Source organism: Drosophila santomea, chromosome 3R, assembly GCF_016746245.2.
Source record: "Drosophila santomea strain STO CAGO 1482 chromosome 3R, Prin_Dsan_1.1, whole genome shotgun sequence".
NCBI lineage: Eukaryota > Metazoa > Arthropoda > Insecta > Diptera > Drosophilidae > Drosophila > Drosophila santomea.
The window spans coordinates 14,662,851-14,688,975 of NC_053019.2; the positions used below are offsets into that span (position 1 = coordinate 14,662,851).

The window sequence follows — 26,125 nt, forward strand, 5'->3', positions numbered from 1 at the left end:
TTGGTTTTTACAAGATATCTGAATAGACTTAAAATGTTTATTAGAAGTATACTATTTAGAGTCTAGATAAAAAGGTGTCACTCTAGGGTTAACGTTTATTATTTGTTTTCAAAATGTTGCAAACAAATCGAGTTCTTCAAAAAGAGCAGGCTGAACTGTTTGCTATTCAAAAGAAACTCGACCGTGTGCTCCCAGTAATTCAGGAGGCATTAAATTCACTAAAGGTATTTGAAACTCTCATGTTTCCATGGCGGATTTCATTAATTAGTGATTCACAGGTAGAGGAACTGCATCTTAAGTCTCAGGTGGTGGGCCAGCAGAACCCAAAAACTGACTCCGCTCCTGCAAAGGATTCCCTTTACATTGATCTGACGACGGAGCAACCCCCAGTCACTACTGTGATGGAGTCTCAGCTCATCAACAGCCAGCGAATAGATCTGGATCTCATAAGCCAAACGAGGCGTTTCGATGAGGAAGTCGACTCGGATTAAAATTGTTATTTTGATTAGCATCTTGGCTGGAACTTTACCGAACAACGTACATGTTGGGGGAATACAAATAAACACAATACAGTACAAAAAGTAGGTTCATATTCGGTTTAAAGATGGGAATAACTAAACTAGTAAAGCTACATGCTACAGACCACAAATCGGTCTCACGATTACTCCTGATCGTCAGAAGATTCAGGTGAACTCTCTGCTCGTTTTTTCTTCTTCTGGGGCGCTCCCTGCTTTTGATCCTCGCTGCTGTCGCTGTCTGAGCCACTGCCACTGGAGCCCGACGAGCTGCCCTCCTCGTCCTCCGAGTCCGAGCTGGAGCTGCTCGAGTCCGATTCGGATGAGGAGTCTGATTCGCTGCTGCTGTCTGAGCTGTCCGACGAACTGGAGGAGGACGAGGAGCTCTTGCTCGGTTTCCGCTTGCGACGAACCTTCTTTCCCTCGGAGGAAGCCACTTCCGAGTGCTCCTCCACCTGGTTCTTGGGTGCGTCAGCCTCCTTTTGGGACATATGCTTGCTTAGCTGCTTGGTACGCGAGCTCCGGTGAACGTACTTGCGCTTCTCCTTGCACTCATAGCTCCAGTGCCCGATCTGCAGACACTTCTGGCACCGGATGCCGTTGGGAAAGTCGGCTGCTTGCTTGGCGGATCTGTTGTTACAGAAATCGAAGGTTACAATTAAAAAGCCGGCTGGAATAGTTTATATACAAAACTAACCTCTTCTTCTGCGCCAATTTGCGGGCTGCTAGGCCCACCAAAGTCATCCTGAAGCACTCGAGCAGACGCTGTTGGGAGGAAATCTTGATGTGGGTGAAAAACCAACGTGGCCGGGTGGAAAAACTGGGAAAAATGAGTATCAAAAATGTTTTTTATAATTTTTTTCGTCACATTAGCGATAGTCCACTGAAAATTGTATACTCCGCCAATCGGCTGTCTATGGTCGCCCCTATTGTTATCGGCTATCGAACTTAACAGCTGCTTGCCTAATTTGTATCTACCTAGTTTATGTTTAAATGCCTGTATTTTAAAGTTAATTAAGCCCAAGCTGCAGTGCATTATGCATGGTCGTAAAAAAAATAAGAAATAAACAACAGCTGACAGCTATTTCACCCTTAACTCGCACATATTGCCCGGGCAAGCAATAACAAAAGCGCCGTGCTGACTAAGCGGCGAAAGTGGTTGCAGCAAAGTCCAATCACTATCAATCGGTAAGGTCACTACAGGCCATAACTGACCAGTAATAAAGGCTTTCATACGCAGCTAGCCATGGATAACAGCGCAGTGATGCCACAGGGGGGCGGACGACTAATGTCGCCCGAGGAACTGGCCATGCAGGCGCTCACCAAGCAGCTCTATAAGTCTCGTCTCTTCCGCGGCTATTATATGGAACGCTGCTTTGTGGAGCAGGTGTCCGGCTACCGGGACGTGGTGGTGCTGCAACGCAGCGAGCGAGAGCTGGAGAAGCTGCTGCATTCGAGCGCCGGCCAGCTGCAAAAGTTCTATCAACGCTTTGTGCCCAATATGTGGGTGGGTATCACCTACGGCAGTTTCGGAAGTTACCAGCACAAAGCAGATCCTGGTCAACTGGAGACCTGCATCTGGACGGAGATGAATGACCTGGCTTTTGGAGAGTATTGGTTCAGCATCAAGAGCCTGCGCTTCCGGGATAACGAAGTGCAGTTCAAACTGAAGATGGTGAGGCCCGTGGACCCAGAGCCGATGGCAACGCCGAGAAGATCCCTGACGCTGAACAGGAGTAGCCCTATCAAGGCTATCACTGTGGGCGAAGGCTCCTCCTCTAAGACGGACGAAGCGGCGGAGCAAATTCAGCTGGGCCTCAATGACTTTTTGGCTGTGTTGCAACAGTGGGGCGATGGAGTCAAACAGACCGTGTACGACTTTATGGCTAACGATGTCAACAAGAGGAACATCTTGGGTACCATTCGGTTTCTGGGCCTACTCATCTTATCTGCCGTGGGTGGAGCCGCACTAGCGCTACGATTCCTAGGCGTATTCGCCGTGCGATTCTTGTTTGAGCTGAGTCGTTTTACACACACCGCCACTCCAATAGTGTTTAAGCTAATCGAGTTTCTGAATAAGATAGTGGGCGCTTTTTTCATCCTTTTGACTATGATTTGGAAGGACATTGTAACTCGTGGACAGCCAGTTCCAAAGCAGCAGCATCTGCAGCTGGGGGCAAATAGCGCCTTCAAAAGCATCCAGTACGAACGTTCCGAACCGAATCGACGTAGTGCCCGGTGGTGACCCTCCACTAAAAGCACATTAATATCTAGCAAAATGTTCCGAGGTGAAAGGGCAACGAAAAATCATTGAAATTGTGTTACTAGCCGTAAGCAAAGCGAAGCCAATCCCAATCCCCGCTTCGAGTCCGAAGGTATTTGCTCCGCAAATATGGGGGCACCTATGAGATTTACAGATTTTAGTCAATTGCAATATTGTAAATTATTAATTGGTCTGCCACTGGCACACAATCGCATGCTTATTAACCCCACTGTTAATTCATTGTGTATTGTCCAAAAATATGTTTTATTAAATCCGTTTAGTGTAAGGTCCTGTAATTTATGTATCGAAAATTATAGTGAATAAATTGAATGCAATATGCGAAAATCGGAATGAAAGAGCTTGGCGTTTCGTTAGTTTTAATAGTTATACACTTTCCCTTTATTACTTTAGTTGATTTTAATCTCGTTAAATTGTTCTCATATATATTTATTATGTATATACTCGTACGTGTTCATGCTGTCGTCTTCGGTCTGTCATCGAACTTTACACAAAATGTTTAATTTATTTTCCGTTTGCTGTGCTTAGTTTTCAGGGTGCTATCGTCAGAGAAACTCCGCGTTCTGCCCTTGGTTTTACATTGAGTGGAAAATGTTCTATGGCATTTCAGGGAGTGCCTCTGCTTCTTGCTGACAATTTTGCATCCGGAAGATGCTACGAGGAATCCTCTGGTGTCTAAATATTATCAATCATTAAACAACTAAATTATACTTTTTCGGTTTTCCGTCTCGGGGGTGATATACTTTAATTAGTACATTTACATATATTTTACTTCATTTTGCAATGTATATTAATGGAATGCTGCTCAACAAACTTTGCTCATAAACATTAATTTCGTTTTTGCTTTCTTTACGGTTTAATAATAATTATAATAATAATCTATTTGCAGACAATAAAAAATGTGTGTGAGAGTCAATGCTGGAGGTTTGATATATCTTTCAGGATTCGGTGAGGATTGGATCTAGGGGTTGGGTTGTTCTGCCTTGTAAAATACATATGCTGTCAACATCATTACATTATTTATCGTTAATTTTTAATATTTATTGTTATTATTAGTGCGGTTTATGCACTAATTTGCTTGTCATTGTGTCGCCAACATGTTTAAAAACGCACAAAGTAAATATAAATTTTAAAATTTCTTTAGTTTGTCATATTCCATGCCGTTTCGTGTAAATACATTTCATTTGTTTAAAAGTAAATGTACAATATACAGTTTAATGTCATAACGTTTACTTTTTCCGTATCATCCGCCTGTTTTTCATATATTTCGTGACTGCTAACAAATAATTACACATTCATAGCATTCTCATACTCATTTAACGTTTGTCTGCAGAAAATAATTTTATTTTGGTTTTATTAACAATTAGTTAGACATTTAGAGCAAAAACATTGATAATATAGAATTTGTTTCGTTTTTAGTTTATGCATAAAAATTTGTCTAGTGAAATATATAAATATATATGTGTATATATTTGTTTCAAAGGTTTTGAACTGCTTATTGTTTATAATTGCATTTACTTTTCATTTGTTATTTGTAATTTATTAATTGCGTTTTAAGTTTCTTGATCTTTCAAGTCCAATCAGTTTATTATTGTTTTGGCAATTTGTTTTTAGTTTTGTTTAAGGAAGTTCGTGTCTTGGTAGTGGAACAGCAAGGTGAGAGTTGTTTAGAAAAAATCCCAAAAGAAGTTTGCTTCGAACTGAAAACGTTCGGAAAAGAAAACTTGTTGGCGCGCCTTAAATTGAGCTAAACAATTGGTATTTATATGCATTGTTATTTATTTATTCTTCAACGTGTTGTTTAAGCATCAATTAATGATCATTTACTCTGTGTTTAATATTTTGGTTCGACTATAAACTATCGAGGGATAAATAATACGTTCGAATGTTATTTCTTTGCTCTCAACTAATAAGTTACTATCTTTTTTATATCGCTTGTTTTGTATTTAAAATTTCTAAAAGAAGAGCATTTTAAGGATTTGAAAACGAAAACTTTCAACTTTTTTTTTTTGCTTGTCTCGTATCTTTACATATTTTATATCTATACTTTTATTATAATAATTTATACACATTAAATTCAAATGCATTAATTTATCTGTATATATATATGTGTATATATATTTATATATAATTTATTTATAAATATAAATAACAAAATTTCCCTTTGAAGCATTTTTGTTTATTCAATTGTTAGTCACTATATTGAAATATGATCTGCATATATAGCATTAGCCACTTTCACGTCTAGCCTGCTCTCATAGTTGTGTGTCTATATAAGTACTTATTGATAGGTTGGTTACTGACTGCCAGATTTCGGATGCTTCGTGTGCTGAACAATTGGCAAGTAATTGCGACGACTCCCTCTACCGCTGCCACTCGGTGTGTCAACCAAATAAAAGATAATATAGTAGTTACATCTGAATACCGGATTGGCTGGGGATTGATTTTTACTTTTTACTTTAGTTACTTTTTAGTTAGTTTTCAGTTAAAACGTTAAGGTTAAATAAAATCGTTTTCTTTTGCTTTAGTGTCTTATATCATGTCTGAACGTAACTGAATAGAACGCTTTGCTCTGAGGCCAATAATTGAGTGCGTGTTGGGGGGGCAATAGGCAATAGTATCTCAATCAACTTTTCCAATAGGCCACCACAAGGCAGGCAGGCCCCCAGGGAAATGTCTGGGATTGTGGACCACTGGCACTAGAAGAGCGCTGGGACTGCCTCGTCTCATGGATAGCCCAACATCGTGCGCTTTAGGCACTTCAAAGTTCTGTGGTTTCGAATAGTTTTGTATTTCGTTTGGATTTGGATATGGGTTTTGTTTTGGATTTGGGTTAACAATATTAGGGTAATCAATTAAGGAGGAAACAAGGTTAGAAAGGAATGGAAAGAAAGATAAAGTAAAGATAGTTATAAACTTAGAGCCAACTTAGAAGAAACTACGATATAAGCTCTTAATTACTTTAAATCATCGGTATCCTCAATTAAATCGGCGTACTCCTCCCAATCGTTGTTAGTCGAGCGTGTGCGCAAGTTTGATATTGTCGGTTCGTCCTCCTCCGGCTCCGCGTCGTCCTCGCCGGCCTCCCTGCCTTTCCTGCGTCCTCCGCCGCCGCCAGTGCCGCCTTCGTCAACCACCTCGTAGTCCTTGAGTTCAGCTTCCAGATCCTTTTCCCATTGTTCCTCTGGCAAAAGACGGAGCAACAAGCGGAATATCGATTAGTATTTGCGTGGCTTAGCAGCACGGTAACGGATATCTGCTTATGTACGGATATATAATAATTTAATAGGTTTAGCATACATGGTTCACACATATTGTATATTGGTATATGGGTATATTGGAATATTGGTATATAGGTATATAGGTTTAGTATCAAAAGTGTGTAGGTAAGCAATTGAATTGTGGTTAGGTGACCATCCCAAGCAAGTACATGGTTGTTCTCAGTTCAATCTTCAATCAGCTTACGTTTACCTGCGGCTAGTCTCTGGGGATATAGCTAAGACATAGATTTTCACACACTGTTATACGTTTGGGTATTCGCACCGTGACTGAGAAATAGCCGTCTACAAATAGTTGGAAATTTCGTTTATTTTTCACTTGGTCAATTAACAAAGTCGGCCCAATTTGTGGATTAGTTGATAGGCTAGGCTTCACACCAATGTCGATCTAGCACTAATTAACGGATAGCGTGCACCCAGAGGTTACCCAGTCCATGACTTGCTTGTAGTTCCCAAACTGCAATTTGTGTTTATCGTTTGTTTGTTGTTGCTTCACACTCCATTAATTAACAAAAATGTTTACAACAAAAATCATATTCAGTGTGTATTTACAGCATTTACGCATAAAAAGCAAGCAAACTGAACATGTTATATTAATTATTCTTATTTACACGCCTAATAACTGACGAAGCTTGCCAAGTATAAGGTTTTCTATAAGCCGGCAAACCAAATGCTGCAAATCAATCGAACCAAAAATGCCATGAAGAGATAGAGAGAGAGAAACAGGGGAAAGAAACTGAGTCATAGGCGGCTTCTTGGGGTTCAATAGTTTTGGCCAGAGAATTCAATCGTTTTGAATTAGTTTCCATTGATTTTGTGTGGTGAGTTGGTCCAAAAGAAGGAGCGACTTTATTGGTTTAGAAAATGATCCCCGATTCGTATTATCATTGTGCAGTTTAAGAAAGCAAATTGGTTTCGTAAGTAGCGCCCAAATTTGTATAAAGAGGTTTCTGTCTTATTGCCCCCCCCGCTGATATTTTAACGCACGCACTTTAATGTAAACTATAATGGAAATGCTGAACTAAAAACAAAGCTTGGTTGACTAAGACTACGAATTAATTTGCACACACATACTAAAAACATACACAACGATTATATAGACACAGACAGGAGCGTAGTGGAAAATGATTGAAATTGCAACTACTTTGAATTGTAGGATAATACGAGTATCTACATACAATATTGAATATTGCTGAACAGAAACATTATGCAATTGAAAACCAACATGGAACCAAAAATTATCACAACTAAAACGTGTTGCAATTTGTATATATTTCACTTTGATATTTTTTGCTTTAATTCAGCCAACAGTTTCTAACTTACCACACAAAATTTTGTTTCGGTTTTTGTCTTTTTAGTAACATTTTTTTGCTTTTCTGTCTTCGGTTTATATAAATAATGCCTTTACTGGGTTCAACTCAAATGTTCTTGTTGTCAAGTGAATATCTTTATAAGTATTTATATAATTTTGTTGCTGTAGTACTTTTTTTGTTCGCTTAACAATTTCTTTTCTTTCTTGTGGGCAATTTTGTAGTATTTTTTTTGTATAATTTTGTTCTTGTTTATTTTGTTAGTTGGTTTTTTTTGCATTTTGAAATTTAGATTTAGCATTTTGTTTTTGTCTTTTGGTTTTAATCCATTCAATCTTCTGCAAGATGATTCGTAAATAAATCAAGAAATACATGAAGAAAAATAAATGTTTTGTTAAAATGTTTTCCCATACAAATTCATCATCAGATATTCATGGTAAGATATTTTTGGAAAATTTTGTGTATTGCTAGGAAGGAGGTTCTTTTCGTGTCGCGGCTAGTTTAGAATATAGTTTTTGAGTTTTTAACATGTGGAGAAATGTGTCAAAGAAAAAGGCAAACTCATAATTGGATCGAAGGAAGGAAGACAACGAAAATTACATCTAGCTAAATTTTTGTAAATTAACTTGAATTGCAAATTGAATAAAAAGGAGCACGAAATTGCAAAGAGAGAGCGAAAGTTGTATCAATAGGATATATGTTGTATATAAGAATTTCTTGATCAGTTTGGTCATACTCAACTTGTTCGAAATTTGGTTTGTGGCTTTAACTCTTTCTTAAACTGTTATTGGATAATTGAAATCAAATTATATGTCATATGTTACATATATATATTTATGTATATATATATATATTATATTGTAGTTCGCTAAATGGCAAATGAGAGTTTTTGTCGAGTTCAATTGAATTCAGGATATATATTTATATGTGTTTATATAATTTATAATACTCTTGTTATCCATTAGTTGCTTTACTTCTATATTTATTTATTGTGTGATTTCGTTATTGGTTTAATATTACTTTCAATTGATAGATTCGCTTTAGTAATTAAATGCCAGAGCTTGAGTTGTTGTTTGTCATATAATAAGTAAAAACGATTTTCATACAAAATGTAATTTACATAAAAGAAAGAAACAGAGCAGAGGAGAAGAAAGAGAATTGTTCGGTTTTACACTTGATTTGTACACACATTTTGGTTTGTTTTAGATTGTTTGTTCTGTTTGTTTGGCACAAAGAAATTATATATTTTCACGTGTGGCTTTGGTTGGTTGCAAAATAGATAATGGGATGTTGGGAAAACCAAATTCGCGACTCAGACAAGAGACATTATTGTGCTCAAATGGCAATGGAGTGTGCCTGGATAGATCTCTAAGGTCTAGATGAAATCAGAGCTCAAGCTCGCTGCCTAAGCAAAATAACTAGATACTCTAAATGTTAACTCATGTTGTATGTATGCAGTGACATGTGTATGAATGAATGTTTCGTGTGCATCAGAACACCAATGAAATTCGTTTGATCAATTTCATGTATGTACAAAAAATGTTAGTCAAACCACAAATGATAAAAATAAGAAATTAAACAACAAAAACAAACTGATAGGGGAAATAACAGAATACGAGTACAAACTCTTACCATCAGTCGCAGCTAGTGCCTGCTGGGTCATGCTGTCGATGCCCAATTTGCGCATGCCGTCTTGGATCTCAGCCAAGTCCGATTCGCTCGAGGCCTGGAAGTCATCCGAAACGAATTCCGATTCGGAGATCTTCTGGCCCAGCTCTTTGCCGGCATGAGCCTTTGACTTGGCTGCCTGGACATCGCACTCCTGCGCCTTCGGCTCAATCACGGCCTTCGGCTGCTCGGCAATGGCTTTGGGACTTGAATCGCTCTTGGCTGGTTCGACAGTCTTGGAATTATTTTCTTTCGGGACCACTTCGTTGGCTGATCGTACAACACGGTTCAGTTTTCGAATTGATTTCGATAGTCAAGTTCGTTTTCACAGTGTAATTTCGTGGTGGGATTCATAAAAATAATAATAGAACGAAAAAGGGAATAATTAACAAACTGAAAAGAGGAAATACAGTAAGTAAATCGATTTGAGGTGAGGCGCTGGGCGGCTGGCGACGTTCGTGGAGCGATTATAGAGATTATTATAGAGATTCGAGACGCGATTGAGATGAACGTTGAGGGGGGTAGTGAGGAAGAACCGAAAACCAGGATTCGAGTCCTCGACGATACAGGCCAGTGCGGGTGGAGGGACGGTTACAAATCAAGGGGTTTAATTCAACTTAAGACATGAGCATACTCATAGGCGGTGTAGTACAGACGCTAGCCAAGTTAGTTAGATCGAGGCTCGAGAGATAGTAGGCATGTTTAAACTTTAAAGAGTAAGGTAGAAAGAGCGAGAGAACGGAAAACGTTGGATAGCTAGCGTGTGTGAAAAGGACTAAGAGGAAATCATAAGTTAAACAGGCGCGTGTGGCTAAAGTGAAACAAAAATGAAAGACTTAGACTTAGAGAAAGATAGACAGAGTTCATAGGCAGGTCGTTATAGGTACAGATACACGTTATAGATACAGGTATAGATATAGATAGATAGAGAGCGCGCGAATAACGAGTGTGAGTGTTTGGTGAGCGAGGCAGTCTGTTTGTCCTGCATCTCTTTGCGTTATATATATTTTCCAGAGTTGTCGAGCTAAGGAGTAGCAGGACCCAAAACCAACTTACCATCTTCGCCGCTTGAAGCCTGGCCCACGCCATCGGCGCCCAGAGTACCCAACTCGGCGGCCTGGATGATCAGTGAGACGCGGTAGAAGTAATTCCGCCAGAAGTTCTCTTCAGTGATGCTGGTGAAACATATGGGCGTGGATCAAGTGCTTGTTCCTCACAACGCTAGCAGTGTACTCACATCTTGGGCACCAGCTCGAATCTCATCGTCTCGAGCGCCTTGTCTTCGGCCATGATGGCTATGGCCGTGGGATAGGCGGTGTCGTAGCTAAACTCAAAGTCCACGCCGGCGGGCGGGGCGCGCACGAAGTTGCGGCGATCCTGCGACAGGCCCAGGATTTCCTCCTTGATCTTGGCCTCGTTGGCGTGTCCGATCCAGGGGGCGGCTCCATTGCCCACGCCGCCCTGGCCCTTGATGAAGGCTTCCTGCTCCTTGTTGAACGAGTCGAGAATGGTCTGGGAATATGCAAGAATGAATAGAAATTGGCCCCATTGAAGCAGTGGCATGCACTCACATTATCCTTGACGGTTTCCTTGATTTTGCTGCCAGCCTTGCTGATGGCCGATGACAAGAAGGACCCAAAGTGTTTGGCCTGCTGTGTTACTTTTGTGGTAACTGTCGGATACATTGAAATCAGGATGCGATAAGTTTCACTCCACTGACGACAATCAGCCCAAATGGGACTTGCCACCAACGGAACTAAACTAAACTACACTACGAAACTACAAAGCAAACGATGCACTAGGGGATTGAGTGAGAGGGGAGCGGGAGTACTGGGTTATTTCAAACTACTTGTAACTCGGGGTTAGTAACCTGTCACCGCTTTCTATCTCAATCTTTTTGAATTGGCAATTCGAGTTGACATTGATTCGACATTCGACATTTAGCACAATGTGTTTGAAGTTGTCTCTTGTAATTTGGTTACCAATCAAAGTGTGACACGTACTTTTGACTTCATCGCCCTTACCCTGTCCGATTTGACCCTCGTCGCCGGTGGGCGTGCCACCGCCCGATGCAGGATGCGAGTCGGCGCCCTCCGTGGCGCTGCAGTTGCGGCATTTGTTGTGAAGCGGAATAGAAAGAGAGGGAGCAGAAGAAAAGAGTGTGAAAAGTTTTGCCATTTCCATATCGTTCGAGTATTCATATAGTATAGTTAATGTGAAGCTCCAAGAACAAGTCATGCAGCAGGCAGCAAGCCAAATGAACTTAGCACATAACCAAATAGAAATAATAAATATTACATAATCAATATAATTAACCATGCATCAACAGCCAGTAAGCGTGCCATATTTTGAATACAAACATCTACTAGACTTTCGTTTAGGGTTCTGTCTCTCTTATCAAATGATCTCGTTCTCATTATTCGAGTATTAATGCCAATTTCCGCATGTTCAATTTTCTTGAACTAATAATCTTTTTGAAGGTAAATTTACATTTATATAATCTTTGGTACTCGCTTATTTTTAAAACGCTTATGTATATTTACACGTATTTAAGTTTTTGTATACAGCTATTTATTCATATTGTTATTTTTTCAGTTTGATTCGTGATTGCAAAATGAAATAAAGAAATCTCATATGAATGTCTGGATGAATGATGCAAAAAACGAATACTACAGGGTCACAACTAAAAGTGAGTAGAACAAAGTGAATTCCAAATGGGTTAGCACACTAAGAAGTCATGCGAGGACTGAATAGCATCATTAGCATCTTTAGCATCACAGATTCACACTGTTCCATTTCGGAACTTTTAAGCTGGTCCCCGAGAAAGACAGACACTTATCGAGCATCGAGCTGGGAGATGGTAATTGTTAGCTGCTACACCAAAAAATAAGGCCATGAAAAACAAAACTGGTACAAGGAAGGAGAGCTACACAGCAACACAGCGAGATGAGTTTGGATTCGAGACAATGAAATGAAAACACAATGATAATGGTACCGATAATGATACTGATCGAAATAAGGACAATGATACACATCTACCAACAACAATTAGGGTTGAGCTTGGTTTTACTATACGTAGACGAAGGACTTGGTTCCAAATAGTTTTTTTTATGGTGTTCATTCGGTTTCCTTGACTTGGTTCGATGGGCCGCTCAAAAATGATGGAATCTGATACTTTGGGCAATTGTTAATGTCGAGAAAATGAAGACTTAACACTTTTTATTTCGACTCGTTTGAGAAATAAATAGAAGCGAAATGTTTTAAAGTAATAGAAAATATCAAATGGGACTGCTAAATGTATGTTGTATGGTTTATGTGTTTGGTGTTGAGAAAGAAAACTATTCAGTGGTTTGACCTAGTCAAATGGAAATTGTACTTGATCATGAGCTGAATGAAATGAGTTATGGTAATTTCAGTTTTTGACTTGTATGTTATTGATTTTTCAAAATTGTGTCCATTTTCAAGACTAGAAAAATGTCCAACTTACCACTTACAGATATATATCAGTAGCTACACTAAAAAGTAGTTTATATTCTTCGTACTATATAATATTATATTTTTAGGTAAATGCTGAACATATCTAAAGTCAGAATATAAAAATATTTTCAAACTCTCGTGAAAGGACAAAATTTTATGGTTTTTGTAAGCCGATTTCAGGTGGGTTTAAATATTTACTTTTATATACAAAAACGTTTGAACGATTTAAAGATGTTGTATTGTTTTACAGATGGGAGAGATAGATAGGTTAAGAGATATAGAAATTTATAGAGAGACAGATCATATTTGGTTTGTACAAAAAGTTATTAGTATGTGAAATAGTGAAACTTGAACCAGCACAAGAAAATTCGTGTATAGCAAATAAATAAGTATATAAATATATTGGTTAAGTGGAAATGCGGAACATTATCTCAACTAAATATATGAAAGATATGTGGAGTATGTAGGAAAATCGTTAATAGTTATAATATACTTTACGAGAAACTCGTGTGTATTTGGGTAAGTAAATCGTGTGGAAGGCGCTTCAACTTTCGGTTAGGCAAACTAATTGTAAAGAAAACCAACGAAAACTTAAGCCTCTGCTCGTATTCCTTCCATTGGAGGGAGGAAAACGTTTCGCCCGAGACTTCAAACAAAAGGTACCCCGAAAAGTTGAACAAAAGACTAAGGAACTTAGTGTGGCTTAAACGGAGGTTAACCAAAGACGCAACAGGAAACTGAAGTACAAAGACGCTTCTCATCTTATTTCATAAATTTTTTGGCTTGGTTTTTTGTTTGTTTTTTTTTTTTTGGATTGAACGGCTGCTTGGTATATAATTCCGTCATTGTCAAGCTGGCACCCATACCTAATATACCTCGACTTGTCGTCATCCTCGCCACCACTCACGGCTCCACTGGCGGCGGCCCCGCCCTCTCCGGCGATAGCTCCCTCGGCGCCCTCTGCTCCGTCGGCTGCTCCACCCTTGCGGAGTCCCGGGATCGATGGTATCGACGGCATCGCTGGCATGGCCGGCATCGATGGCATCGACGGCATGGCTGGCATCGACGGTATCGAGGCGTTTCCCAGCCAACCCTTGGCACTGCCCAGCCATCCGCTGTAAGAAATGGCAAACAGAAAGGAGCATTAGTAGTGGGTCCTTGGTCCTTAGTCCTTGGCGATTGAGTGACTGACTGACAAAATGACAATCAATCTTTGCCCTAATTTGACAATATTCAATGCTTGCATGTGGGTGGCGTTGCCGTTGGCGTTGGATAAGGGCCTGATAAAAATCTATAATGTACCATGTCAAACAATAAGCAGGCGCCTCCACTCGCCAAGCTCGTGCTTACACATATAAAAGCTCATACAGGGTGGCAACTAATTGATTTCTTTTCGATACTTTGTTTGTTTGTTGCTTGGGTAAGGTTTTTGTCAATATCTTCAGATTCAAGAAAGAAATATTGGTTACTTAGTGCACCTATTAACTATAATATTGCGTTTTTAAAGACTCATGATTTTACAAAGCACCCATTTCCAATTTTCGCTTCCTTTCTATTTCGCTGATAGTCCTGCGCTATTCATTGAACCATTTCACCGCCGTCTCAAATAAAATCCAAATGTATTAAACATAATATTGCGTTTTTAAAGACTTATGATTTTACAAAGCACCCATTTCCAATTTTCGCTTCCTTTCTAATTCGCTGATAGTCCTGCGCTATTCATTGAACCATTTCACCGCCGTCATAAATAAAATCCAGCTGACATGCCCATACGATACGTGACATCCAGCCTACAGGAGTGTGTGGTAGGCATTGTGAATGTTAGTGGCAGAATGTTAGTGGAGACGGCTTTGCCGTACACTTCGCCCCAGGCCGACCCTGTGTCAGTCACTAAAACAACACAAAGATCACCTGAAAACTAAAACGGAAAGGAAAGCAAGCTGAAGCGATGTACGAGTGCTGCCCCGTGTGTCTGGGCAGACTTCGTCGCCAGGTGAAGACGCCGTGCAAGCACACATTCTGCAAGATCTGTCTCTGCAAGGTCTACAAACAGAGCCCCGCCAAAGCTTGTCCCCTCTGCCGGGCCCCCTTGGAGTACTACATCGTAAGTTCTTAAATAGTACACCAATAATAGTAATAATAATAATAATATCTTCCATCTCCTTGGGGCAGAGCAAGAGAAACAGCTCAGTGATACTTGTCTTCTTTTAAAAGAGTCTATCGTTAAATTTAAATGTGTTTCAAAGTTAAATGGTTTCTGCTGTTCTGTTTCATGTTTAAATTATTTAATTTTGTTTAATTTTATACATATTCAAATCAAAAGTAACATATTGCAAGCCAGGATTTAATAATTCAATAGTTGCGTGTTTAAATTATTTCATTTTGTTTAATTTTATAAGTATTCAAATCAAAAGTAACATATTGCAAGCCAGGATTTAATAATTCAATAGCTTAAAGTGCAATGCTATTAACTCCCAAGGTAAGTTTAACAGTAACAGCTCACCAAACTTAAATTGTCAAAAACTATTTCAGATACCCAAAAACAGGGGAATTCCGATCAAATTGCTTGACTGGGGGCTTCAGGGTCCTATTCAGTAAAGTACAACAATCGATTGGAGACTAGTCCTCGTCCTCGTCCTTTTCCTTTCCATTTTTTTGCCTTTCTCGCACAAATATTCCATGCACATATTGCAATATTGAATGCTCTGCCTGCGGCGCTTCAAGAAGCAGGGACATGACGCGGAATGAGCAGAGGGATACGCCCCCTTTGAGCCTAGGATATATATGATGATGATGATGATGATGGTGGTGCAGATATAGCACTCGCACATTCCCACATAAAAAGCGAGCTGAACTATGTATAGGGGAAATAGAATGAAACTCACAATGGCAAGCAAAGGATTTCAATCGCTATGCGGTTCGAGTAGCGCGGCTGCACTCACATATATATGTATGTACATATCTTTACATCCATGTGCATTATGCTTCATTATGACGGGGCAAGGCCAGCGGAATAGTGGACAGGCATTGCGCATACGCCGCGTTGTATGAGTGCTCATCGATGCGGAATCAGAGCAGTAGTGAAAAATCGCAGCCGTAAATCGAATAAAACTGCAGCCAGGACCCATATATTCTTTTTTCCAAACTGCACTTAATTGAGGCGGCAAATTAAATTTGTGCCCAACTGGGTCATGAGATTAAAGAAGCATATGTCGAGCCGCAGCGAGCATACGCCATGTTGGCCAGCCCAATTAGGAAGCCAACTCGATGGGCATATCGCCAAAGTTATACCGCTTCGGTATATGGAACGACAATGACTATCGCTATGGAGCTTATCATTAGCAATGGGCCAGACTTCCAGTGGAGCACTCCTTCTTCGCTTTTTCTCTACTTTCTCCCAGGGCTTTCCTTTTCTGATTTATGTCCTCGTCATTGGGTAAAAGGATGCTGAGGGGTTGAGAGGCGAGGGGCTGGCATCTACGCAGTTTTGCTAACCTGACAGCGGCGGCAACAGTTTCCGGTCTTATTTATGGCTCCAAGGATTCCCAGTTGGGCATTGCATAACTCAGCACGAGCAAACCGATAAGTGGTCGGACATTCACTTGAGAGATGGTTTCTTAAAGTAGTCCACGGACATTTCCGGCGGAATTACCTTACTCAGTGAAACCTTGCCAAGTGCGAATCATAAATTTCCATCTACTTTAATTATGTATGTGGTACGCATTCATATCGACTTTCTGCTGCTTTTAAGCATTCTTTTTTAGCTAACTTTTTTTTTGTCCTGCCGCCAGATTTTTCCCGTGAAAAGTTTTAATTATAAAAGTTCGGGCCAACACTGCGGCAAACACATAGAACAAGAAATACGACATGCCGCAATGCCAGAAATCAGTGGAAACAAAGGAGTGAAGTGAATTTTCTATAGCCCAGGCTGACCTCCATTCTTCAGACATCTTCATCATAAATCCGGAGGGTAAACAAGGCCAGCAAAAACTAATTAATTGGCTTTCCAGGCGCCGTCAATCGATTTTTGTAATCGACTCTGTAATTTGTCAAAGGAGTGCATATGAAATTTCCTAAACTCTTGATTGAAATTAAATTTTATTCATAGCTATTTTTAACTTTGCAGACAACACAATGCCTAAATCTTACGGAAAATTTAAGAATTCAAAATAACCAACTTTACACGCGAAGTTTGCCAACAATAACATGTATAGTAAACAGCGATGTGTTGGTAGAACATTTTTGCGCTTTTTTCCCCAGCTAGAATTTTTCACTCTTCAATTTTTTCTATGGCAACAATGTCGTGGAGTCATGGTGTCGTTCCCTTCGAAAGAGTGAATGACAAAACAACGGCCAACGCACATCGCACATGGCACTTATGTAAATTGCAGCCTGTCTGGGAAAAGCGAAGTGGGTGGCTGTGGGTGGGGAAAAGCATTCGCTGCAATTGCAACTGCAAATGGAGGAGTGCAAATGTAACAAAAAGAGCAGAAAGAAATAGAATGCGATGGGGTTGGGTGAGGATTTTGGTGTTTGTGCAGTGTTCGCCACCCAGCTTGACACTTTTATCCCCCACTCTGAAAATCCCTTGTTGATCCCCAAGCCTCTGATGCGAAAATTGCATTGTCAGCACAGAACGGCGTCAACTGTTGCAGTTGCTCCATATTGTTGTGCACTCTTTTTCACGGCTTTTCTAGCGAATTGGCCATTTTAATTGTCGTAGTCGTTAATTGGAGTACTATGAAGTATTGCATATCCCCTTTCATTGGTATTTTCTAATTGGATTGAGATTTCGTTGGCGCCCAGCTGGGATTTATCCAGTTTCAAAGGGTCTAAATCGGAACAAGTCACGAAACGGCAGAGCTGATGGGCCTATATCTAAAGACCCTGGCAACACAATCCGTTGTCATGTTGAGCCCTCCATCTTCCTGTCCTCCTTCCTCCTTCCCTTTTTCTCTTTTTTGCCGCCGCTACACAATGGCCTGTATTTAAAGATAATGCTTATAGGAAATTTATTACATTCGCCGTGGATAATGCGAGGGAAAGTAAAGCTAAATGCGTGTATAAAGCAAAGAGAAATGATACCCCGCTAAAGGCACCTGCTGAGCTGCCACTCCCCAGCTTTTCCAGTTTTCTCACTCCATCTGCCGCCAAAGAATCTCCGCCATCATCATTTTCATCTGAAACCCCCACCCAAGGTAGGCTTATACTGAGCGGGGAGGTACAGCAGTCATAAAGTGATGTTTAGTTTACCCATTCCTCGTTTTGAGCTCTTTCATATTAGCTAGTGTTTTGGAAGGAAAAAATAAGTCCTCCTTGAGACAAACCGACTACGCGATATTGGGGAAATAATACTAATAAATTAGCTAGCTTTGTTGCCGTTTTTGCGATACTTTTGGAGCTACCCTCGCCATTTAGCAAATGCCACACTCTGGCAGAGGCGCAACAGCCAGCAAAGTAGCAGCGAGAAAAATCCACATTTGACAAATTACAAGCGAGCAGGTAAACAGAAGGCGGATAAGCCCGTCCATGAAAAGGGAGGCGGGAAAACGGAGGAAAACAGCCACAGGCGGGAAATTTGGTAGTGGCAGAGGTGCAGGGTTGCCGCGGGCAGGACATCTACATAATCATGGTCATGTGTGGCTATTAATAAAAGATGAACGCAACATTAAACGCCTGCATAAACGTGAGTCATCCATCCATCGGCACGATTGCCTTCCTTACGATTTCGCCATTTGACATTTGACTTTTCATGCTCGGCATTTTCTCGCATTTCTATTTTCATATCGCGTTTAAAATTGCTTTTTCTTCCTCGTTCTCCATGGGTCCTCCATTTTTTATTTGCTTATTTACTTTTTGGGCTTTTTATTTGATTTTATTTTCAATTAAAGTGAGCTGCGCAAACATAAATATCTGGTGGAAAGTGGCCTATCAAATATTCATGCAGAGCTCTGTATGGGGGAAAGAAGCGAGTCCAGGCAAAATGCCGAGAATAAATTATTCAAAGCGAGAATTGATGAACAAACTGGCTAACAGAGATTGAAACTCTTTGCGCGGGGAATTGGCCCAATCAACGGAATCGGTCAGAATTGTTGGGCGATTGGTAATTCATTGCCAAATCCGTTTGCCCACAATGGCGGCAAAATTAAACCAACTTTGAGCAGATTATAAAATTGAGCTTTTTTCTGTATTAGCCCCAAGCTTGGCCTTGTTCAATTACGACAACTACAACTATGTACGTCCCACCGAAAACAACTCGAACAAAAACACCAACCGTTTAAACATTATCATACTAGAATAATTAGGCGCCTTGTTCACACTCCCCCGCTCTAAACCACTTAATATGATTGCCTAATGGCTGTCGCAACTACCGAGGCTTCAACATTTAATGGAAACGACCACCTAAGCCATATACATTTACAGGAACGACGGCGATAAACTCAGTAATACGACAACGAAGCATAATCATCAAAGCAAGTCGAGGCGAAATATTCATAGCTGTTTGGGTGTAGTCCCATTAGAAAATATTACGAGTAGGCCGATTTAAGAAGGTGAGAGGTTGAACACTTTATCAATTTAAGTAGAGTTTGAAATGAATTTAACCCGGCACTCTAGGATAACCAATATAATGCGGTTGAGCAAGGTTAATTAGACTGAAAGTTGACGGCAACGGCTAAAAATAGGAAAGCGGAAAGAAAAATAACATTTTGCATGCAAATGACAGGTGGACTGAAAAGGTGAATACCCATCTCTTCAGAGTCCTTTTTGTTTCACTTGTCGCATTTTCAGGATGCCTGCCAATTGTGTTTTTTCTGTTTAAAAATAAACCTTGTTCAGGGATTTTACCCATCCGTATCTAATATTTAAAGTACAGTTGAAAATAATCTTCTTTTGCCAAAGAAGATATAACGGGTGTTTTTTTTAGAGGTATAGAACTTTAAGTTGGCATTACTGTTCAAGATGGCGACCGATTTAACAGCTGTCAAGTGATTTATTCTCAGTTTGGTTTGGCAATTCGTCATGCGTGCTTACAAAATCCAACTCGTGCAAGAATTGAAACCAAACGATCATCAAGCAAGGCGTAGATTCGTCGAATGGGCCCAAAACGAGATTGCTGTTGTTCCCGATTTTTCATAAGCCTCCAAGATCTTGTGATTTAACACCGCTAGACTACTTTTTGTGGGGCTATGTAAAGTCATTGGTCTATGCGGATAAGCCACAAACGCTAAACCATTTGGAAGACAACATTCGCCGTGTTATTGCCGATATACGGCCAAATATGTTGGAAAAAGTCATTGCAAATTGGACGTCCAGATTGGACTACATCCGAGCCAGCCGTGGCGGTCATATGCCAGAAATCATATTTAAAATGTAATGCCACAAGATTATCTTTCATGTCAATAAAATTCATGTCAATCGAATAATCCATCGTTGTTTTATTGCAATTTAAAGTTCTATACCTCTAAAAAAAACACCCTATATATAGAAAAATAAATATGATATTATAATATCAAGCAAACATATATTTGAAAGTATACATTTGTTTGTCAAACAACTTCGTTATGAGGGCTTTCTTTTTCACTTCTCTTGGATAACATACGTTTTGGAGGATTCAACAAGACAGTAACCGAAGTGTGGGCTCTGATTAAAAATGTTATATATAGAAGAGGATCAAACAAGTTACTCAATGGCAGGATATCCTTTCGGATCGTGATTAACTGTTTCGTGCTTCAATTTGGGGATATACACACATTTATTTATAGCCCCGAATTTAATGGCACAGTCCCCGAAATGATAAACATCCCACGGCAAAGGATTGGCACAATTGTTGCCAGGGGCTTTGGCTCCTGAATTGCGAAGGTCCTGCCGCTCAATCAAAAAACTGGACGGCGAGTGCGTGTGCCAAAAGCCCAGGGGGCGGCCCAAAGGGCCGTGGCGGAAATAAACCGGTAGCAAAAAGGTGCAAAGTGTTGGGAATTTTATGCGCATTAATTATACGCAGCGAGCACGCCCCGAAAATGCAAATGAATTATTTAGCTTGATATTTAAGCTGATTGAGATGAATTAACTTGAAATGAATATCAAAGACAGGGCTCCGCACAAAGGCCACTTAATGCTCAACACGTGGGCGAGCGCTCACATTTGCGACTCGAATTTCCCACGGCGATTGGCAGAGTTTCGCCAACCTGCAAGGACTCCTGCAAGGAGTCCTCTCGAAAGTGTCACTACACATGTGAAAGTGGCTTCCACTTCAACTTTTGTAGCCAACGGGCAAGCAATTTGTGTGAGCTTTGTGACTTTCCTCGGCGATTATGGTTTCAGCCCTTCTAGTTACTTTTAGCCCTCTACCTTTACACCATTTGATGGCCCAAATGGGCGTGGTCGCGACTCAGCTTGCGAAAAAGTTTCTGTGCTAATGATTTTACGACTGCGAGCAAAAGTTTTCCTCTTACTGCGTTGGAAAAAAGGTAAATACTCGTAGTTTATTGTTGGGGTCCAAGTAGTGGGATAATGGCTTCTAATTAGGTATAATTGCAAAAGTATAAACTTATAATAATATCAAAATAAAACGAAATGAACTTACGTGGCTTCGGTTACTAGTGAATCAACCAGGGAGGCGGACTTGGGAATTCTAAAAGAAAATTATAATGGTGTAAATCAAAATAAACAAAAATATATCTGATCAAACGGAATCAAGAAGGGTTCACAATTAGGTAAATTAAAACCATTTGAATTAAATGAAAACAAACACACAAATTAATCAAATAAGGAAAAAAGATGGAAATGGTCATTTCTGTTACCCGCCGAGTTTGTTTGGCAAGCACTGATAAATTTATTTAATTTCCTTCCTCCGTCCCAAACTACATTTTCGTCCAGTTTTGGTTCGTTGTTAGCCGTTTGGATAATTACCTGCAAAAGAGTGAAAAGTTTTCAAAGTTAATGAAGATGTATATCACGAGCGATTCTGAATGTGTTAGGCAAATTAATTAGATCATTTCGTGTTGGGGCAGGGCAACCGTTGGGGCAGAAAAGCCTGCGAAACGCCCAACCAAACTAAAATGCTTCCTGACCTGACCCTCTAATTAAGCCAAGGGATATGATTACAAATGCGAAACAGGACCGGGCGCAACATGAAAGCGAAATAAAAGACCAAAGTTCACGCTCAAGCGGACCCAGTGGCCCATTCGTACATATAGAGTATCCAGCAAGTTATCCAGCTGAGCGGAGAAAAACAATTTCTTAACATAAATCAACTCAACGGGGGAATCGTGTGTAGATGCTTTCCAGATATTTATGTACCAATTTGCCGACAAGGACAGCCGCACTGTATTGATAAACAATACCAATCGAATCGTATCAAATGGCAGGTGGAGCAAAAAAAAAAATGCAAATCGTACTCTGACCTTGACCCAATGAAAATGCCACACAGTTTGCGGCTCGTGTCCTGTTATACAGGCCCTGAATAGCAAAACAACAGCACTCGTATTCGTATGGCGTACAACTTGCAAAGGGCAACCAAGATAAAAGTCTAAGCTGGCACACTTCGCGTATACGTAATGTAACAAAATGCATGCAAGCAAGGCCACCCAATGGGCGGAGTGGGTGGTGAGGGTGGTGTTGTGTTGCTGCTGCTGGTGGAGCGACAATGTTGGGGAGTGGCCCATGCGTAATTTATGCCGACCGATTCAGCGGCAACTGAAAATTTTATTCAATTAAGCGAAGCTCTGCGATTCATCTAGCAACCCTCCATTTTGCGGGCCAACAACATGTTTATGGCAAATTGTCAGCCGCAACAACAGCAGCAGCAGCAGCAAAGGATCGTCGCCTTCGAGAGTTTCCTTCCTGCGTCCTTTTACATAACATGGCATTCATTATAGGGCTAATTAAGTATACGCCATGTTGTGAGCGCCGCCACTCAGTGCACGCTGCACTGTTTGCATTTGGCTGCTCTACTTATGGCAACACCAATACTTGGGCACATATGGCAAGAGCGTTAGTTTTGATGAGGTTACGCCTGAAACTAATGAGATAATAATGGGTTATTGCGCTTGATAAATAAAGCACGGCATGCATGCCCTTCAAGTGGAATATGATTTGAGCCGACTCAAGCGTACGGATATAATGAATGGTCGGAGGAGTACGAAAACAAGTGTACACACAGAGAATAGTCTCATAGAAGCGAAATCAATAAGCATATGGACCAATATGGATACATTCTTGGAATAAGCCCCGCTAAGTGGGCAACAGTTTTTCTTGTCGACTTCGGTGCTCTCGAATTGGCAACGAATGTTGCTCATACGCCGCGTAATCCCGACTGCCGCACCCTGCGATGAAGCATCCAAGGACTGCGCCACGATGCAGCAACGTGTTGACCTTTAGCACACTTTCCGCAGCAATCCTTCTCACTGTCACTTCGTGTGCCCCCTAGTCATATTATCTTAATTGTTATGCAGGCGAAACTGTGTTCGTTTCGCAGTGTGTGACTTGGCATATTTCATTACTCAATTACAAAGCAAACTGTTTGAAGAGCCACAGTCAAATGGAAGGACTAAGCCGTTTGCGATTTTCAATTAACGGCCAACTTGCACAACACACGACGTGCTGAGTCACAGACGAATGAATGAATGAATAAATGAATGAATGAAGAGTGAATCGGTGAAAGCATGAATTGCACCACTCACCACTACACCCACAGCATCGAGCCGATTTAATGAAAGATGCAATATGGTAGGATGGCAGGATGGGTTGACCCTGAGCTAATGCAAAAGGGTCGCAGGCGGAGGTCGTCATTTAATTAAGAAATGCTTTGACTCCGGTATGCGGCCACTGCTGTCAAGTCAGTAAGTGGAAATACCTTCCCTTTAACGTATTTTCCTGGCACTGGCAATAAGTACAACCAAATCAATATTCCTCAGATAGAAAAAGCTGAAAAGGCTGCTGGTTATAAACGTTGAAGCCGTAAAAAGTTTCATCCAAAAAGTAGGGGAGGCAAGCCTTTAATATCGCTCGGGAAACTTTGACAGCCATTTGTAGATAAAGTCAGAAACCTCTTAGGAAGGCCGTTGGGCACGAAAATTTGGTAAGTAAAAGGTTTTGCCTGTCACGTACAGCCCTGCAATGTGTGAATTTTCACTTAAAGGATTGCGTTATCGGGATCTTAAGAGCTGCGAGAAGCCAAAACATAACATTGGATAATGTCATTAGCAGAGAAGTTGAGTAATTTTGTTTATTGAAAGGATACCGCTTTCCGGAAACTTGATTACAATCGTCCAAATCACAAGCCATGCTCATTAAAAGTTATATTATTCCCCCAAAAAAGGACTCCGAAATTGGATTAAATTCGAGGAGCCTAACCCAAAAGAGTTGAAATGTCAGTTCTGGACCGCTGCTGGTGTGCCATTTAAATTGCAAATTGTGCGACGCAGAAAACGTGGCCCAAAAACCATGGCCACAAGCCATTTTCGTAGACGTTTGAAGCCTGTTGTTGACAGAATTAATTGCGCACGTTAACGTTGCTGCGCGGGTGGCGGCATCCGAAACCGAAAATTGAATTCTTGGCGACGTGGCTGCCAAAGGAGGCCAGCCATCTTGCCGCTGCAGCTTCCGAAGCTGAAATTGAATTACGCGTGTTTTTCATACACACTTTTTGCGCCACTTTCACCCACGCAATTGCATTAGAGCAACGGCAAACAAAAGCCAGCCAAAGGCTGTTTCGCCAATAAAAGACCTGAATTGATGCCCAGAGACAATGAGTTGTCCTGTTGGCTCGTCCGACAAGGCAGATGGTTACTCCAACGCCACCTAGTCCACATACACTCCGCATTACGTATACGCCCCGTCACCGTGATTAGGCAGGAGGCCGAAAAAAGCCCAGCCATAAATTTCAACTGCAGAGCCAGGCAGAAATTTATGAAGCACAGCACAAAACAAAATGGCCGTTGTGAAAGCTTGGGGCTATGTGTTTTACACTCGACCAAATCATCACACACCCCATCAGGATGGGGGGCCAGCACCAGACATACATATGAGCAATTGGGTCTGGCTATTAGCACTGGCAACTGAGCTGCCATTAACGCAATGCAAATACAACCCTCGCAGTCTCCCAGCTTCGCAGTTTTCCAGTTTCACAGCTTGTGGGTGGCTTATCAAACGGTGATGGTTCCTACTTTTGCTCTGCTGTATTATTAATGTTTTCTTTTTATTTTATAGAGCGTGCCGGTTGTATGTAAATTTTAAATATTACTCAAGAGGCGGTTTATTTGCTGGCACCATTGGCTTTATGACTGTGACTGACAGGACTCCAACAGGGATTTCGGTCGAGGGGGAATGATGTGTGATATCTACAGCCATTTGCATAGTTGGATAAGCACTGGGAATGTGCACTCCATGCTGCAAAATGGCGCAGATGAGGGGCGTTTAAACAGATAATCCGGGGAGCTTGCATTTATTTTAAAATATTAATTTTCTTAAAAGCGAAACTAATGCTGTTCATTAAAAAAGTACACTGTATTAAATCATATGAAGAGATCTATCCAACAGGATACCAGATATAGATTGCAAACAGACAATTTAAAGCACTCAACCAGTTGAAAGTTTGTTTGTGGAGTTTAGACGTGCCAGTCGCACACTCGCGACCATAAATATAGGAAAGCCAGCCTTTCTGACATCCACCAAAGTTTTTGGCAGAGCATTTCTCATGCTGCGAGGACAGTGGGAAAATAGAAACAAAGCACGTAGTCTGGCTGCCGTTTTTACGATACGCCGTAATTTGCTACTTTGACGCAAGTCCTGGTCCTGCGAGACCTGCCTGCTGGCTTTTATGTGTGTGCGTGCTGCGCCCACACATACACACGCACACACAAAGTCCCTCGCTTCCTGTTCCCAGGATGTGGCTCCTCCGCCCCCGGCTGTTGCATCGTTTGTTGCCAACCATTACCCGGTTGGCCTGTCACTTCCGCGCTCCGTTAATATTTATGTTTTGCCAGCGCTTGTCTTGGCTCTTAGCGCGACTTTATCATCGTCTGCGTCTGGAGCAGGCCCAGCAACTTGGCAACATGGCAACATTATCGTGAAGGGCTCAAACAGGACACTAACTTTTAGCAGTGACTGGCCTTCCGGCCAGCCTTGCCTCGCTTTAGTTGACTTCCGGTCGAGCACTTTTCCATCCTGCGGACATTCCATTTATCTTTATTCGAGCACAAGTCCAACTGCTAACATATGTTTCCCACCCCGTTTCCTACATTTCCATATGCTCCTGCCGTGTCCTGATTTCATTGCGCTTTAAATCGGACCAGGCAGATGCTCCATCTGCGTCGTTCGCACCTTGGCCAACTTAGGGGTCACTTTACGAGGAGCATTAAATTTTATTTTTTTCGATATTCCGGTTTCTCTGCTCCTGCGTGCAGGGCCATAAAAATCCGTTTGGCAAGTCCTTTGGCCCACTTTGCTTTCTGGCATAATTGACCGCCAATTGGTGTGGCAGAAGTGGCACGGACAGCGCCAACGTGTCGGGGTCAAAAGGTGGATCTATAAAAATCGGTGTTAAGCTGATTGGGCACTTTGATGGCCTCTGATTAGCAGTGGAGCCACTGGGTG

The 26,125-nt window shown here is 41.1% G+C and overlaps 5 protein-coding genes across 21 annotated transcripts in view; 4 read left to right on the plus strand and 1 right to left on the minus strand.

Moving 5' to 3' along the window:
- Positions 1 to 36: 36 nt before the first annotated feature.
- Positions 37 to 581, plus strand: LOC120453791. The gene is made up of 2 exons (XM_039638662.1): positions 37 to 224; positions 279 to 581. Exons 1-2 carry the CDS (start codon positions 114 to 116, stop codon positions 489 to 491), a joined length of 324 nt encoding a protein of 107 aa, XP_039494596.1. The 5' UTR covers positions 37 to 113; the 3' UTR covers positions 492 to 581.
- LOC120453789 (synapse-associated protein of 47 kDa) overlaps positions 464 to 26,125 on the minus strand; it is a 30,641-nt gene continuing 4,979 nt past the window's right edge. For 5 of the 17 annotated variants that reach the window (XM_039638646.2, XM_039638645.2, XM_039638644.2 and 2 more), the window contains 10 exons: positions 21,114 to 21,161; positions 13,396 to 13,644; positions 11,056 to 11,153; positions 10,624 to 10,724; positions 10,290 to 10,564; positions 10,109 to 10,227; positions 9,017 to 9,322; positions 5,758 to 5,980; positions 1,213 to 1,335; positions 464 to 1,145 (listed from right to left, as the gene is read on the minus strand). In XM_039638646.2, coding sequence (XP_039494580.1) covers positions 662 to 1,145; positions 1,213 to 1,335; positions 5,758 to 5,980; positions 9,017 to 9,322; positions 10,109 to 10,227; positions 10,290 to 10,564; positions 10,624 to 10,724; positions 11,056 to 11,153; positions 13,396 to 13,644; positions 21,114 to 21,161 — 2,026 coding nt within the window. In that variant the 3' untranslated portion in view covers positions 464 to 661. Of the gene's footprint in view, positions 1,146 to 1,212; positions 1,336 to 3,144; positions 5,566 to 5,757; positions 5,981 to 6,057; positions 6,360 to 7,446; positions 7,723 to 8,125; positions 8,445 to 9,016; positions 9,323 to 10,108; positions 10,228 to 10,289; positions 10,565 to 10,623; positions 10,725 to 11,055; positions 11,154 to 13,395; positions 13,645 to 21,113; positions 21,162 to 26,125 lie in introns of those variants that run through there. The other 12 variants (XM_039638649.2, XM_039638647.2, XM_039638648.2 and 9 more) reach the window with 12 other exon arrangements.
- LOC120453790 lies at positions 1,447 to 3,134 on the plus strand. The gene is made up of 2 exons (XM_039638660.1): positions 1,447 to 1,703; positions 1,756 to 3,134. Exon 2 carries the CDS (start codon positions 1,762 to 1,764, stop codon positions 2,758 to 2,760), a length of 999 nt encoding a protein of 332 aa, XP_039494594.1. The 5' UTR covers positions 1,447 to 1,703; positions 1,756 to 1,761; the 3' UTR covers positions 2,761 to 3,134.
- LOC120453792 (E3 ubiquitin ligase TRIM40) lies at positions 14,354 to 16,640 on the plus strand. The gene is made up of 4 exons (XM_039638663.2): positions 14,354 to 14,633; positions 14,702 to 15,008; positions 15,062 to 16,245; positions 16,321 to 16,640. Exons 1-2 carry the CDS (start codon positions 14,478 to 14,480, stop codon positions 14,738 to 14,740), a joined length of 195 nt encoding a protein of 64 aa, XP_039494597.1. The 5' UTR covers positions 14,354 to 14,477; the 3' UTR covers positions 14,741 to 15,008; positions 15,062 to 16,245; positions 16,321 to 16,640.
- Positions 14,991 to 16,640, plus strand: LOC120453430. The gene is given in 4 exon segments (XM_039638134.1): positions 14,991 to 15,008; positions 15,062 to 15,163; positions 15,166 to 16,245; positions 16,321 to 16,640. Coding segments are annotated over 3 exon segments (222 nt in total). The 3' UTR covers positions 15,268 to 16,245; positions 16,321 to 16,640.

Bases quoted from the DNA above. Each gene is read 5' to 3' on its own strand.
- LOC120453791 (XM_039638662.1), top strand. From the start codon at position 114: ATGTTGCAAACAAATCGAGTTCTTCAAAAAGAGCAGGCTGAACTGTTT. The intron at 225-278 runs GTATTTGAAACT...AGTGATTCACAG, and splicing joins AGGCATTAAATTCACTAAAG to GTAGAGGAACTGCATCTTAA.
- LOC120453790 (XM_039638660.1), top strand. From the start codon at position 1,762: ATGGATAACAGCGCAGTGATGCCACAGGGGGGCGGACGACTAATGTCG.
- LOC120453792 (XM_039638663.2), top strand. From the start codon at position 14,478: ATGTACGAGTGCTGCCCCGTGTGTCTGGGCAGACTTCGTCGCCAGGTG. The intron at 14,634-14,701 runs GTAAGTTCTTAA...TCCTTGGGGCAG, and splicing joins CCCCCTTGGAGTACTACATC to AGCAAGAGAAACAGCTCAGT.